Genomic DNA, 16,851 nt, shown 5'->3' on the forward strand with positions numbered 1-16,851 from the left:
GGATCACTGAGAACCTTCACAGATGTAATGGCAACTTGTTTACATGCCGTTCTTCCTCTGATTCGTCTATGTGCATGAGGAAAATTTGAAGATATGTTATTTGCCGAGAATATAAAGCAGATGAATGAATCTGTGTGTAACGTTCTGCAACATGTCTGATCCGCGGCGGCTCTAACTCAAAACGTTCAGGCTTAAAGGATCTGCTGTTAACGTCCAGCTGCCAGATACCACAGAACACCTTCAGAATTCGTGTGTGTCTCAGCGGGTCGGTGCAGGTTTGTTGTCCACATTCCAAATGACTGACAACATATCGGGCATGTGATCATGATGTGCTGGCTCATCATAAGTTGACATCATACAGGCAGTAGGAGATTTGTGTAATTTGAACAGCTGCCTATAGGTTAATGTTTCGTTAATGCAGGGATCACGTATTTATTACATATATAATATCAGCATGATAATGGCCCAACCTGACAGATATGGGATGTCAGGAACTAAAATGACAGTTTTTTTATCAGTCATTTTATCCTCTGTGGTGTATTGCAGTAGAAGACAGCTGACGCAGCATCTGGAGGGCTAGCACTTCAGATTTTTCTTTTGCTTTCTCTTGCGTTGTTTCTTCCAAGTATAATTTGATGTTGCCGCACAGAAACATAGCGAAATGAAAGAGAAATTATGATGTTGTCAGATAAAGTTGAATCTGGAATCTCTTTGGATCAGCTTTACATGTAATTTGTGACTCCATGATCATGGCTTTATCTGCCATGGTGACCGTCTCTAGCAGCTAAGATGCTGTGGTGTCTGATGCCAAGTAAAAAGGGCTAGAGAGAAATAAATAAATAAATAACTTGAAGAGTGTCTGTAGAGACGGATGAGTGACAGAAATGGAAAAGACTCCATAAAAGTTTAAAAACCGCTGCCAGTTTGTGTTGCTCTGAATCTTTCACATGAAGGAATCATATTAGGCGTCTCATAAACTCCTCTTTGCACTTTTCCCAAGTGAAGGCTTGTTGGGCTTGGTTGTGTTACAGAAATTACTGTACTATTGGTCATACAGGTATAGCCTCTTATATTACCCTAGGGCTGAAGCAGCTGCTGTAAAATTCATTGAGCTCAAATGTATTTGATACCTTCTCAGAACTGCTCCACATTGCCTATTCATCAGCAGGGGAATCACAGGCAGTGTAAGGATTATATGATGAAGGCTTCTGCGAGCGAAGCCTTGTTGTTAGAATTTGTGAGGGATGTTGTGGGGTAATTTAGTGTACTGAGCGGGAGACCACAGCAGAGAAACAGGCACAAACTTGCTGCCATCACTCCATGATTACCAGCTTGTTTGCTCACCCCCCCCCACTCACGCGTACACAGTTGGCGCTAATTCACATGTGCGTGCATTCGCGTGTTTATGTGCTTACTACCATGCATTTTCGATACCTTTATATGAGTCACCGTTACATTTAGACTCCTGTTTGAACTCGTATGCTGTTGTGTGGTATCCGTTGAGAAATCAGAGGTGTTTGTTTTTGTCCTCTCAATGCATTTTGACACTCACAGTCAATAGGCTGTGTATTTCCGGCTGATTGGCTCGGTCATTATAGTCTTACATGCCTGCCTGGGTGGGTCAAACACATGACATGCATTCTTAGAGTTTGTATATTGTTGAGGAAGGAAGTCAAACCTCTCAGTCTTCACATCACTGGATAATTTGTCATTGTTTTTGTTGCGTAGCCTAGTCTCAGTATGACTGTGAACTGTTCCAAACATAATGCCATTTGCGGTGACATGCTCACAATTTGTCGGTGTCAGGTCCTGGAGCAGCACTCAGACGGCCGGTGGAAAGGTCACATCCACGACTCCCAGCGGGGGACCGACCGAGTGGGCTTCTTCCCCCCTTCCGTGGTGGAGGTCCTCAGCAGAAGAGCAGGTAGACAAACAAAGCAGCTCACACATACCTACAAAAGCTCAGCGGAGAGTAGCCAAGTATGTTTACACAAGTATAGCACTTAAGTGATGTTTTAAGGTTCCACTGCTACTTCACTTTATTTCAGAGTCAAATCTCGTACCCATTTGACAGCTAAAGTTAGTCGTTAAGATGCTACATCCAGCAGTATGTCATGGATGAAATTGCCTGATATTATTTAAAACAGCTGAAATGATCTTTACCTCAGGCAAATTTAACTTGAAATACAACTTATATGTTTACACTTGAAAACCACTTTTGCTGATATTATGTCTGTATTTTTAATTGGATGACATTTAAGATACAGTACTTTTACTTGGAAGCACAGTTATAGAAACTATAATGTTTCTCTGGCAAATGTTTTGACACAATTTGGTATTTGTATAATGGAATTTTAATATTCACACTATGTTTTGATGTACTTTATTCCCTGTAAAAACTATCTAGCTCTTAAGCTGAAAGCTCCACACCAGGTGGAGTTGCACTTCCAATTTTGTTGTTGCTCTGCCACAAAAACAATACAGCTCTTTACCGTGTTTAGGCCGACTTCTCTGCAGTTTAGTGCTGGTATGTAATGTGATATATTTTTTCGATAAAAACAGGTGCCTGTTGAAAACAACATGTTACTAGAGCTGAGAGGTACTGCACAGTCGGGAAACATTTCCCTGCGGCCTACACCTCTCACATTCACATTATACATAGTGATTTGATTTAAAAAATCTTAATTAAGTCAGGCCGGGTTACTTCAGTGTTGAGGTATCAGTTGTCTGTGTTTACCCTGTTCAAATTAACTTGGGTGTCCACATATGCTTAATGTTTGGACTTTTTGGCTCAGGTGCTCTTATACCAGGTTTGATACTCGCTGTCAATTATTATTTGTTGTTAGAGGAATGCAGCAGCCTGCTTTCAGTACGGTTTAAAAATATAACATGGATGGTTGAAAAGGTGTTGGTGTTGCTGGCAACAATGAAGGTCTTGAGTTTACAGAGCAGCTAAACCAGCTAACCTGACCCAGAGCACTACTTATATGGAATATATCTAGACACTTGTACTCAAGCAGGATCTGTCATGTTGGCGTGCATGATCCCTGGAGGGGTCAGCATGCTTGTAAATCATCTGATTTAATCCCTGTGAATAAAAGGAATATGAGCCCCGTGCTTGTTTTGCAGCTGTAAAGCCACTGACATTCAAACAGCGGGACAAGCGCAGTGAGGAGTCCAATAACAGCAACAGACATAGATCCACACGCGCACACACACACTGAAACATTCCATTTCTAGGTCCTCAACAAGCCAGACTGCACACTCGCCACATGTAGATACTCACACACTCACACACACTGCCACACATTAATAGGATTACTATGGCCAGATTGCAAAGTGTCAGCTCAGTGCTAAAGCCCTCACAGTCTACATTGGAATACTGTGAGCTGTGTGTGTATGTGTGTGTGTGTCTGCTCATGCTTGAGGAAGAAGCGACAAGAGTAAGAGAGTTTGACTCAAAGTCGATGATAGGCTCTTTTCTTGTGAGGCAAACTCAGCAGTGTGTGCATGTGGATGCACTGCTCGTGTGTGTCTCTCTGAGCTCTGTGATAACGTCAGTAGTGTCAGAAGTGGTGGACCAACATCACACAAAGGAACAGTAAGCCCCGCTCAGTATTGCTAGTGATCTCACAGTCCCATTCAGCAGCCTCTTATGTAACAGAGATTTTTTTAGCTGCTGTTCCAGACACTTACTGAAAAGGAATACCTGATGAAATTTATAATGCTCATAAGTCCAATATGTTCCAATACCTGTGCATGCACTTCAAACGCCACACATGCATGGACATGATCTACTTTCCCTCACTCATGCATGCCCACCTCACCCCAAACCTGTCTCCCTCACCCTAGGGGGCACTCTCTCCCGCCAAGGCTCAGTGCCCTGTCAGCGCCAACACTTTGCATCCAGAGCTCCCCCCTCGAGCCGTGGCCCTGCTTCTCAGACCGACGACTCGTACATCCTTGGTTATGATCCTGCAGGTACACACACACAGACACACTCACCAACCTCTTCCTCGTGTCAGGCTTCCTGTGATACATCCATTTCTTTCAAGGCGATGCAAGGAAGGACTGATGAACAGAGCAGCTGTTCTTACTTGCAAGTGCCAAAGGGGTCAGAGGGCTCCCTTGGCCAGAGCCTCTATCGCTATCTGAAAACTCAAGTTGCAAGCAACAGAAAGACAAACAACAGCCAGCGTTCAAGATAACTACAAGATATGCAATATTGCCATCACAGTTCATATTGATACAAACCCATTGTAGTGGTTTTGTGTCTCTTCCAAACGAAATACGAAACCAAACTAAATAAGTCTGTAGTTTTTTACATACATGTCTGTCCAGGGTCTCATGGTCTAAAATCCCTCCCAAACAGCACCCGTCCTAATCTCCATCTCCCCTCGACCCGTCCTCTGGTGCTCAGTGTCAGCTTGACAGGTCCAGTCCCAGCTCTGCAGTACGCAGAGTGTACAGTGTGCGTGTGTCTAAAGTGTGTGTGTTTGTTAGGTGCTCCACCAGGCAGTCAGCTCACAGCCCCAGCTAGTCCTGCTAGCCCCACTCAGGACATTTGGGTCCTCAGGAGATCCCCCACTGGTAAGAGTGTGTGGCCCCAAACGCCTGTCACCCCACCCCACCAAACCTCAACCCTGTGTGAACCTGCAAACCGGCTCCAGTCTCTGCCATACTGATAAACCGGCCTTACTTAAGGAAGCTTATTCCAATCTTTATCCCTTTTTATCCTAAAGTCTTGACCTTACCATACCACCCTGCAAATCCCGTGCCCCTCTGCTACCCATGCCTCCAATAATCCAGTAACCATAATTGTAGTTGTCTTGCAGCAGGCCATACTGTGATGGTAAGTGAGCAGCATGTCTTCAGAGTCTTTTTTCTAACCCCTGTGTTGGTCCTGACCTGCTGGTTTCTCAGGTTGTTGCAGCTTGCTGGTGCCCCTGCCTCCTCTTTGAAAGCCTGCACAGTGAAAACATGAAAAACTATTCTATTAACGGGTCTTTTTTTTTCTGCTTTTGTTGTTAAATTTACAATTGTATTTTTCAGAAGCACAACAGTGAATACCATTTATCAATTAATTAATTACGTTGTTAATTATTTTACATGTACTAAGTCAGAATGTTATAAATGGAGCTAGATTCGGGAGGTGATTAGCCTAGCTTAGCATTAAGTATCACTAAGTAAAACCTTGGATCTGTTTAATCTGTACACAAGCAAGTATGTAGTATGTCTGGAAGGCACCCTGACATCCCTGCCCACAAAATGTTTGCAGCAGAAAGTCTGGAACCCATTTGTTGGGAACTGATTATGTCTCCTCAAAGATCTGCTGGGCCAATCATATAGTTAGGGTGGGCTTTATTCAGGACAGGAGGGTAACACACATCATCTGAGCACAGCATCTGAATGCTTATTTGTGAGCATTAATGCTAAACTCACCTCCCAGGCCTTGCTCAACACTTGCACACAAGCATATGATTGATATTTAAATTCTTACATAACTGTAAAGAAAGCAAAGTGAAAGAGAAGTGTATTTTCTTAAAAATGAACTTCGAGAATAAATATGATTCTGCATTTTCTTTTTTACAGTTACAGCAGTTATTTAAACCTACAAATTACATTCTACAACGTTGCTTCCTCTCTCTCAATTTCCCTGGAGCTCTCGAATTCCCGGCAAGTTTCATTTTACACTGCGATCTCTCTCTGTTTTGTTTCTCTTCCTCTCTTCTCAGGTGACAGAAACAGTGTTGGCAGTGCTGGCAGTGTGGGCAGCAGCCGCAGCGCCGGTAGCGGTCAGAGCTCAGAGAGCGGCCACAAACCTAATGGCACACGCCACAACACTGACAGTGGCAAGGTCTGATCTATTGGGATAAATGTGTTCCTCATATGTTCTCTGATTTCAATCCAGTGAAAACAATTAAAATTTTGATACTACATTAATGTATTACATTAACGTAACTGATGTGCTGCTAATTTTGTGTACAGTGCATTTTAGTATTAGATGTACAATAGACTAAATTCCTGTTTCCTGTGTGCAGCTGGCTCCCTCTGCTGGTGAACCAGGAGACCACGGCCATGTTACAGGAGTGGACCAGAGCAAACAGGTTGACGGATCAACAGGTTAGTCTGGAAATTAAACTTCTTCTACCTTCTTGCTTTGTTTAATGATAATTTTATCATTAATTGACTTTCTCCTTGCCTCATCTTATTTCTTCAACAGAAGAGTAAGAACGGAGATTAAATCTGACAATTAAGTTTGAATCTTTTGAACAAACAGCGTTATGAAAAAGCATCCTGATATTATCTCATGATCCGATTACGCCTTGCATTATAAGTCTTTTATGTGTGCTGATTAGCCTTGCTGGGAATTGTCTCTGCTGTATCCATTCAAAAGCTTAGAGAGGCTAGTGGTTGTTTTGAGTGCCCCACCTCCTCAGAAGGAGTTTATTTTGTCTGGTTTTATATCAATTCCAGAGTCATAAAGTTTGAATCTTTTTCTGATGCCTTTTGTTGATCTCTACAGCTGTCTGAATAGAGGTTTGAGCTGTGCTTAAGAAGCTGCTTTAGAACATGTCCATTTAAGGAGTCACACTGCAATGTACCATAACTGCTTTCATTTCCTTTTATTATATCCTAAATCATTACATGAGAGTTTCATAATGAATATAAATAAAACTGTCAGTGACAGCAGTTGTACTATTACAGGTGAGTTAGCTGCTATAATAATTGAATATAAGAGGCATCATAGACAGGCTGGAGATTGAGTCATTCAGGTATCAGTGGATAACTACAGGCCATGAAGACTAATGACTTCACATGACTCATTTGACAAGTCACTCAGCTATTGCCCAAGTGTTAAATACTCATTACTAAAATTTCATCTGTTTTATTTTTTAATTTTATGGCTTTTTCTTATGAATATTTAATTTTTCTCCAAAACTTGTGACTAACTCTGCTGAGTATTACAGAGTATAATGTTGCGACTTTTTCATAAATTTCTGACTTTTATCTTAAAGTATTGCAGAGATGGGGGATTTAAGGATTGAGTATTAAGGAAAATGGTTGGCTTTTCTCTTTAATTTAAACAGTGACTAAAACTAATAAGAAGGCTGTCTTTATCTTTAGCCTCTCAGTGCAAGAAACTGAAATAAATAAACAGGACCCATCTTTAGTGTATACACGATGATAAACAGGATAAAATCCCTAGACACTATCATGTATCACCTTCTGTATCACAGGTCTTTGATTTACTTGAAGAATGCATGCTTTTGTTCTGCAGATTGAACTGTTATTGCCGTCAGCCTGAAAGGAAATGAAATGGCGGGATAGAATAAAGACTTACCATACCACTGAAACCAATAAAACCACCATCGTCTCTCAGCCACACAGCCCATAAAAAAACTGAGGCAACTCCCCTAAGGACACCCCTGGCTGTTAAATGTAACTGGCAGGTGCAGAAAAGTCACAGGTGATTGCACATGTTCAAGGTATCGTTAGAACTTGAGCTTTTTCTGCTGAGATTAGGCTTTGCAAACAAGAAGGAATGTCATACCTGAAGGAGCAGAGGATCTCTGTTGACCTCAGGGTGAATAAGAAGGAGTGTTTAAAGTGAAGGAGAAGAGAAATGAGGAGTTGGAAGGCGGAATAAGTGGGAGGAGACAGGAACAGATTCAGAAGGAGCAAAACATTTCTGCACAAAACAAGAAGTGAGCAACTGTCATGAGGGTAAGGCAGCAGGGAGGATGAAGTGCCAGACGTCAGGAGCTCTGCCGCTCTCTTTCCTTCTGAAGGGTGAGAAGTCACTTTCTGATTTGACATGTTTATTCACATTTTATACTATTTCTCTCAGTGTAAGTTTTGGGTAAATGGCAGAAAGAGTCTTAACAATTTGACTAATTTTCTTTTGTTGAGAAATAAAAAAGGAAGGATAGACAGTTTAGATGACACCAGAAAAAAATACTACTGATGGATCATTGTTGTCTTATTCAGGTGTAAAGGAAATGCATAAAAAGCTTTTTTCTGTTTTTGGGCTTTGTGAAGATCAGAGACCCTCTCAAAACAAAGTTGAAGTTGATGAAGTTTTGTCTCTAGCCCGAGGCCAAATACCTTTCTTCTAGGTGCTGTTTTACTCCCTTCAGGGAAGATGGGCCCCTGACCTGCACAGCCATGTAGAGAAGAATATAGCTCCAAGAGAGATCAAATGAAAAGTACAGAAACCCTGGGGTTCTTTGTTATTGCACCAACTTAAAAGTAATAAAATAGTAGTAATAGTAATAAAAAAACAACAACACATATTTCCTTTCTTTCTCTCTCTTCAAATGCTTATAAAAGAAGACAAATGCCACTCTAATGTCTTGGCTGTTGATAAAGAATTGTTGGAGTTAGTAGGTGGTTAGCATAGCTTAGCATAAACAATGGAAACATAGATAATCAGGTAGTTCAAATAGTTTGTAATGATAATGATAATGGCAGTCTTGGGTGTCCATATCCAACAATACTAAATCTTTCGTCTGGCCTTCAGTTCTTTTGCAAATGTAGCTGGGTTTCACCTCTGGTGTATACCTCCGCGTCAATTTGACGCTGTAGCTATGGCGTCAGCCCAGACCCTAGTGTGCACCTCCCCAGAAACATAACTACGTGTCTGCTTGGTAATACTGTGTTTCCACTTTAGTATTTCTGCCTGCTTCTTGGATCGATAAAGATGGAACACATTGAGTAGAAGTTGACTGAGGAGGTTTGGACATACAAACATTTGTATGACTCGTCTTCAGCGATATTCCGGTGAAAGTTTCAGTCACCATTGTTGAAAGTGAAGCAGGAAGAAAAGACACATTGCCGACTAGTGTTTTTACAGAGCGAGCCAGACTGATGAGCACGCAAGTTTTGTTTTTTAAAGTAATATACTTTCGACATCTGTATTTTTAATTTATAAATTGGTATGACAAAAAAAAATAAAAGCCATATGCTAGATAAAAGGGGCAGTTTACAATTTTACCTTGTAGTGACGTGTTGTTATGATGATACAGAAATCTGTGTGGTTTAGCCAAACAGCTACAGGACCATAGCATAGCACCTGGGCTCCAAGGTTAGTGCAGAACATTTAGGAATGTACCATTCAGGAAATAGATTACTTGAGAGCAGTACTGGAGCATGAATAACAAATAACAAAAAAAAAAAAAAAAACATCACAGACTGACAAACTAACTGACAAAACAATTATTTCAAAGTGTGATAATTAAAAGATTGGCGGATGCTGCCAAGAAAGATGACTAAATGAGGAAGAAAAAAACGGGGGCCAATTAAAACGTTGGCCATGGGGTAAAAAGAGAAGCAAAGGTGGAAAACATTTCGGGAAATGTGCATTCCTCAGAGATCTGTGGTTATGTGTCATGACTTTAAGGAGATGAGTGAAGAGTGTGTCCAGATCTTGTAGATAACACACCTTTACTCACCTGGAGAGACCTAACACTCAGACAGCTGCCTGGAGAATACTAATTCAACATGACATGGATAATTAAAGTTGTATTGATCACTTGCCATTATTTTTGTATTATTCTCCAATTTCTCATGGGACACACACTAGAAACTGGTTACTGTTAAGTATTTGTTCTATCTTTGGCCTGGCATGTGTTGTATTTCTTCTTTCTGGTGTCTTCCTGTAGGATTGATCATGTGTATTTTTTAGGTGGTTCCCGTCGGCAGGTCAACGGCACTCCTCAGAAAGGCTTTGTGAGGCCAGAGCAGCTTCTGGAGGGCAAGGTGAGTTGACTGATAGGAGAGGTTGTGCAAGTTTGCGTGTCGAACATCAGAGCGGCTTCATTTGTCTTGCCCCTCTCTGTCATTAGGACTCTGAAGCCATCTACCAGTGGTTATGTGACTTCCAGTTGGAGCAGTACACGTCCAACTTCATCAACGCTGGATACGATGTGCCCACCATCAGCAGAATGACCCCTGAGGTGTGTGTGTGTGTGTGTGTGTATGTGTGTGTGTGGATTTGTAGCATTTATAAATTAGTGCCAGACTTTTCTGCATTATACACTACCAAGAAAAGGGCTTTTTCTTGACTTGACTTGCACCACTATTACTATTCCATTAGCTACCATCATCTGCTAACAGCATCAACAAGAACCAGTAGACAGCACAACAAGCAGCATACTGCTCAGCACGTCAATCAACAACTAATCATCTACTATGATATACTAATCTAGCTAGCATGCTAGTGCCGACTGAGCAACAACCACACGGTTAAACTACCTCACAACTAGGAATCTGTTACCTCACTTTTCATTAAACAACAACAACAACTACACGTAGCCCATTTTCAAAAGTGTTTTGACAGCAGTTTCCTACAGGTCTGCAACTAGGTGTCACTTTGTATTAAAACACTAATTTTCTTCATTTTCACTAAGATATGGATATTTTGGATAGTCATAACATTTATGGCATGGTAACTTGTATATACTTTGTATTTTGTATCTTGTTCTGTTTCTGTTTTTTTTGCACCTTAAAATGTCTGTACTTGCACGTTAAGCTGCTCACTTGTGCCTTAAATTGCCCCCCGGGGACAAATAAAGTTTTCTGAATCTGAATCTGAATAAGAACACGATGTTTCACAATATGCCATCTAAATTCGTCTTGTTGCATTATAGCTGGTACACACCACATGTTTTGATTTTAAGACAAAGAACTAACTCTAGCACTATCATAATCATTTGTAAATTACAGGATCTTTGTTTTGCTCATCACTGATTGTAATAAATTGTTCATTCACATATTTGTCCTTCAGGATCTCACAGCAATTGGAGTGACAAAACCAGGCCACAGAAAGAAGATTTCAATGGAGATTGGCAAGCTCAGCATCCCTGAATGGCTGCCAGATTACATTCCTGTGAGAAATCACTTCTGCCATCCCTCACACGTGTTAAAATATTCATGAGCTGTTTGGATTGGTTTGAACTACTTTGAAAATCTCCTTCCCCCATTTCTATTGCCTTTGTGTGTTGGTTGTTATAGTCGGACCTGGGGGAGTGGCTGAGCGTGATTGGGTTGCCTCAGTACCAGAAGAGATTGTGTGACAATGGCTACGACTCCATCACTATCGTTAAGGACATCACCTGGGAGGACCTGCAGGAAATTGGCATCATCAAACTGGGTGAAGACAATGTTTCTATTAAATTAGCTGATGTCTGTTGTCTTCCCAAACCACAAAGCTATTCCTGTTTTGCTCATCACCTTCTCTAAATTTTATTCATTAGAGTTTTGTTAGTTTAGTCAAGACTAAAATGAGTGAAGTCTACTAAATAAATGCAAGTTTTTGTTGACATAAAATGTGAAACATTGTGTCACAGTTCTCATTTGAAAATGCTTCTTTTTGTTGTGTAAAAAAGTTATATGCAAGTCTTCCTTTAAAGCATTGTGCGCTCTGTATCAATATACAGTAATGACAGTGTGTGTTGTGTGTTTCAGGCCACCAGAAGAAGCTAATGTTAGCTGTGAAGCGGCTGTGCGACTTGCAGCGTTCTCGTATCCATGGCGACAGCACCAGAGGTGGAACTCTCAGGCGAAAGCCGCCGGCTGCTCTGGAGTTAGTGGCCATCGAACACACGCCGCAACAGAATGTGCACACTCATGCACGCTTGGACACTCCCACCGATGACTGCTGCCCCTCCCCTCGCACCCCTAGGACTCTCCTCTCCTTCCAGGACAGCGAGCTGAGCGCTGAGCTGCAGAGCGCTATGATGGGCAAGGTGGGAGGAGGAGGAGCTGCTGAGGCTTTTGGCATCAGGGGTGTGTCGTCCGCTGCTGTGATAACGGCCATGTCAGTGAGTCAGGAGAGCATTGGCATGCGTTCGCGGGGCTCAGGGAATTCCGGGAATTCCGGGAATTCAAAATCGGGATATTCTCAGGATCACCAAGCCACGCAGTCTTCAGCCAGGACGTCCAGCCGTTCTGAAGAGAGTCTGGGGAGTGATGCAGGAGAGGAGGCGAAGCGTGGAAGAAGCAGTCCTGGAGGAAGAGGTAGACAGCGGCCCACAGAGATGTGGGAGCACCAGAGTTGGTCTGCTACACCTAACAAACTCCCTTTCTCCCCCCTCACGCCTCCGCTAACACCCAGCAAGATGCCCCGCTTTGCCTACCCTGCAGTCCCACCTAAGGCCAAACACTTCCAGTCCCCTAACCGCCTTTATCAGCCCCAGCACCAGCCCCAGCACCACCTCCAGCACCACCCCCAGCATCACCCCCAGCACCACCCTCCCTCGTCCCCATCCTCTCCATCACCGCAGCCTTCACCCACGCAGAAGTCCTTCAGTTACCTCCATGCTCAGTCAGGAGGTATTAACGGGGCTCCACGAGTGCTCACCAAGCCTTTGCCTGGAGCTGTCCCACTTCTGGCACCCCAACCTACACAACCTAAGGACACCCAGAGGGGCCCACAAAAGAAGCGTGCCCAAAGCCTGACTCGCTACGCTCTGTCTGATGGGGAGCCGGATGAAGACGATGATCTCGCTCCCCCCTGTACCTCCGCCTCCTCCGTAGCAATGCCATCCTACGCCACCCTGTCGCGCAGGCCGGGACGCGGGCACACGAGTGCCTCAGGCGTTCAGCGTCACATCAGCCGCAGCCAGTCCTTCGCCGTGCGTTCCCGACGCAAAGGCCCCCCGCCCCCACCGCCGAAGAGGATGAGCTCGGTAAGCGGCAGCCCTCCTCGCCAACCAGGTAACGGAAAAGTGGTGGAGCCAGAGGTGAAGGGAGGGGTGGAGACGGAGAGTGCGGGCAGCGTGAGGAGCATCACGGCCAAGCTAGAGGGCGGCGGCAGCAGCCCATCAAGGAGGATAGATATGCCACCAAGCTTTGTCCCTGTTCCACCTGTTTTCAGCCCGGTTTCCTCCCCGAACATTGTACAGCAGTCCAAACCTGTCCCCGCCTTGGGTTTGGGTGGCCTAAGGAGGGTAGGGAGTGAAAAGCCAGAAGGAGACACTGACAGACAAAGAGGTGGGAATACACAGGGAGCATCTGAAGAGAAAGAGAAAGCAAAGAAAACTGAAAGAATATCTAAGAATGGTAGTGCATCACCAATGCACAACTCTGTGGCCCACCTAGCTTTTGCTGAAGAAGGCAACCTCACTATCAAACAGAGGCCCAGATTAGCAGTAGTTGGTCGGGCAGACGCTGAAGTTAAGACCCCTTCGGATGGTCCGATCAAGACCCCGAACAGCCTGGAGCTCCCAGAGTTCAATCTGAAAGAGTCTGACACGGTGAAGAGACGTCACAAACCCAAGGACAAAGACGCGTCCACACCCGAGGAGGCTACCACCCCCAACAGAGATGACAACTACCTGCCAACCAACAGCCTCTACTCGCAAAATGACATCCGCACTCAGACTGACAGCGGAGCTCAGAGGCCAGACTATGTCTTTCAAAGAGTAGGCTCCATGGGAAAAGGCACGAAGCCGCCGGTGTTCTCAAAACCGTCCAGTCCTCTCAAACAGCCCCCTAACAGCAGACCGACAACTCCTCAAAAGACTGTTTCTCCGAGCGCACACACGGCCATTCCTAAACTCACCAGTGTGCAGATTCACACGGTCCCTCCAAAGCTAGGTGGAGATAGACATACCCAGATGTGTATACCTAGCCCTAAACTTGTGAAACACCCACAGACAGTCATGTCCACACCAGAGAGTCCACAGAAAGGAGCTGCTTTACCTCTGACAAGACTCCCTCATCCCAGCACTGCCTGTGTGTCAACAGCAGGTAACACATATGATTAAGAACAATTACTTAAGTTAAGGTTTTCTAATTTCCTAACATCTCTTTACAGTACACTTATTTAACACACTATAGTCACATAACACTCCTTGTCCCACAGGACCAAATCTCAGCATGGCGCAGAGTGTTGCCTTTGTTGCCCCGTCTTCCCCGGCACCGATCACTTGCTACCCCACGCCTGCACAGCCGCCACAGGTAGGAAAACCAGAGGTAGTCCGGGCTGATGTGGCTGGTCTGGAGGTGCTGGCTCAGAAGAGACTGGAGCAAACGAGTACGTCGCTGGAAGCTGCTCTCAAAGTGGTGGAGAACAAACTGGCGCAGGACAGCAGTGTGGACAGGTAAGGACGACTAGATCGGTATAGTCAAGGCGGAGGCCGTAGCACCATCGCAGTTTCAGAATCCGTACGAAAATCTCTAGAGAAGAGAGGATAGGATAGGTGCTCGGTGCATTATGGGAAGTCCCCCAGCAGCCTAGGCCTATAGCAGCAATACCAAGGGATGATTATTTTGGTGTTCTGAATCCATTTCAGCAAAAACATTTTCACTATTACATCACATTGTCATTACATTACTAGCTCTGTATGTGAGTCACGTGTAAGATGGAGCCAATAATAGAGTGTCTTACTCGTGTACTTCACATGTTCCCAGGTCAAATGCATTACTTTTTTTTGGACTGTGGTGTTACAGGTGTTCAAAAGTAATATTTTAACAAGTTGCAGTATCTGAATCATCCCCTGAGCCTGTATATAACAACATTATCCTGTGTGTTTCCTAGTGGCGGCAGTACAGTGAAGGCGGCAGGAAATATTCTGGACGACATCGGCAACATGTTCGACGACCTGGCTGACCAGCTGGACGCCATGCTGGATTGACAGTCCCATCTTCTCCACTACATACAGACGAGGATTGTTTCTCAAGGGAGCAACAGAAAGAAAACTGCCAGCAGAAAGGGGTCACGGTGAACCTTTGATGTAGGAAGGAACAGAGACCGCCGAGATCGGCACCTCCTCGGGACTCTGGATGAAACAGTAAGTTCACATCTGAGGATTTTCTGCACAACTTCTCCTCAATATCGTCCAGACTTTCAACGCGAGCACTTCGCCTTAGGACACACACCTGGGAATGTTGTTGGAACGACAACAAACAGCAGCTGCAAGATCAGCTTCCAGATGTGTGCTGAGCTGTTACAGTATCACTAAAAGGAATGAGGGTCCATTTTATTCACAGTACCTGTAAATGTATAGATGAGCCTATGGTGGCTCTGGATCTGTGTGTAGTCTGATAGCTTTATACTGAATATATTTATACTTCTGTGTTTGTTTTTTAACAAAATGGAGTTGACTGATTCACTGTTAAAACATTCTACTGTATATTAGCATCCTTGTCATATATATAAATATATATATATACATATATAGTATATTGCTGCTTATTGTCTATAACATGGGGAAATTTTTGTTTAATGTATTAAATGCAGCATATTCCATATATGTGCTATTCCATTCATTTCTACTAGAGATTTGACAGGTTTGAACCAAAGTGTTTTTTTGTTTTTTTTTGAAGCACTCTCACCGTCAGAGAAAACACACGACTGAGGTGGTTCTTTAGCTACAGTTTGAAACATTTCATAGCTTGCCTCGGGGCGCCGTAAGCAAACTGTTCTCCAGAGAACAGGAGATGTCTTAAAACATTTCAACAGAGGCCAAAGCATTTCAGGTGAGGCCAACCTTCTGTGACTGAACCAAGACATTGTGTTTATATGGAGTTTGGAGGGTGCCAAAATAAATGTAACAAATATATTTTTAAAGAGTAACTGTAAATCAGTTTATTATCACTATGACAAAAAATAACTTGTAATTCAACAATTTTTAATTGGAATTACATCATTAACTTTCAGAATGCCTTGAAAGTCAACATATTTTAACATTCACAAATGATCATATTTCATTTTCACATAATAAATTTCTTTAAGATTTACACTTTTAAGTTTCTCATTGAAATTTTAAGACATCTCTTTTTAATTTAAAGACGTTAACAGTTTATCAGATATTATATATATATATATATATATATATATATATATATATATATATATATATATATATATGTTTAAAGAACAAACTTGAGTGTTCCAATTCCATTCTGTTAACCCCTTGGCTATTGTCTAATGCCTCTTGGGGGTAACATCTAGTATTATTGCCCCTATGTCCACTTATGTGTTTCTACCCTAGCATGCTCCACACTCCATAGAACAACAGGGACCTGTCTTACAAACACAGTTAGCCAAATCAGCTATCCAGTGTTGATGTTTGCTTCTTGTTTTGATATTTGAACAAGATGATTTACTATTTACTGCTGCAGTGACCGAATTTTCCTACAGTTCCACCCGGTCTCATTAAATATGCGACTGTGGAGAAGTTAATCAGGATCACCAGTGTTGAAGCCATGACTTGATTTTTGTACCTGCCCGTCTCCTTCGTCCTTTTCATGCACCTTATAGAACCTTATAGAGGAGTCACTGTCCAAACATATTGATATTAGTCACTGACTCTGTGACACTGACTCATTCTGTAAACAAAAGCCATTACCCACAGCCATCTTTATTCCTTTAACCTTTTGCACTCCATGTTTTTTTTTTTTTCTTTCTTTTTTAAACGGTGCTCAAGTTTCTCTCCCAAATTGTTACTGAGAAGGTTGGCATGTTTTTTTTTAACATTTTAAGATGCAAGCTGTTGCACTGTTGGTTCTGTTTTGATGGATGTCTGTTACGTTTAATTAATGGTTTCAGCTGAGTTCTGTATCATCCTGAAGATCATTAAAAAGAGAGTTTGTATCAAAGAAGTGTGTTTTGTCCAGATCTATTTACAACGAAAGAAAAGTCTGTTTTAGATGCAGCTCAATTGCGCACACAGCATTTTCTTTCATTCCCTCTCAGATATTTCATGCACGTATTGAAAAAGCACTTAGAGACAGCTGGCATACACTCGTTTGCCACTTCATTAGGTACACTAGTGAAAACTAATGTGTTATATTAGAACAGTTGTTTCCAACTTCGATGATATGCATTAAAAACAGACTCGG

At 42.9% G+C, this 16,851-nt stretch overlaps 1 protein-coding gene across 3 annotated transcripts in view; it reads left to right on the forward strand.

Moving 5' to 3' along the window:
* Positions 1-15,801, forward strand: part of LOC311504359 (CASK interacting protein 2) — a 53,844-nt gene extending 38,043 nt beyond the window's left edge. For all 3 annotated transcript variants that reach the window (XM_084567386.1, XM_084567387.1, XM_084567388.1), the window contains 11 exons: positions 1,807-1,924; positions 3,853-3,981; positions 5,736-5,857; positions 6,042-6,123; positions 9,689-9,762; positions 9,849-9,959; positions 10,790-10,891; positions 11,017-11,155; positions 11,470-13,755; positions 13,871-14,108; positions 14,546-15,801. In XM_084567386.1, coding sequence (XP_084423512.1) covers positions 1,807-1,924; positions 3,853-3,981; positions 5,736-5,857; positions 6,042-6,123; positions 9,689-9,762; positions 9,849-9,959; positions 10,790-10,891; positions 11,017-11,155; positions 11,470-13,755; positions 13,871-14,108; positions 14,546-14,642 — 3,498 coding nt within the window. In that variant the 3' untranslated portion in view covers positions 14,643-15,801. The remainder of the gene's footprint in view (positions 1-1,806; positions 1,925-3,852; positions 3,982-5,735; positions 5,858-6,041; positions 6,124-9,688; positions 9,763-9,848; positions 9,960-10,789; positions 10,892-11,016; positions 11,156-11,469; positions 13,756-13,870; positions 14,109-14,545) is intronic.
* The last annotated feature ends 1,050 nt before the right edge of the window (positions 15,802-16,851 follow it).

Source organism: Chelon labrosus, assembly GCF_963514085.1.
Source record: "Chelon labrosus genome assembly, chromosome: 19".
NCBI classification, from domain to species: Eukaryota; Metazoa; Chordata; class Actinopteri; order Mugiliformes; family Mugilidae; genus Chelon; species Chelon labrosus.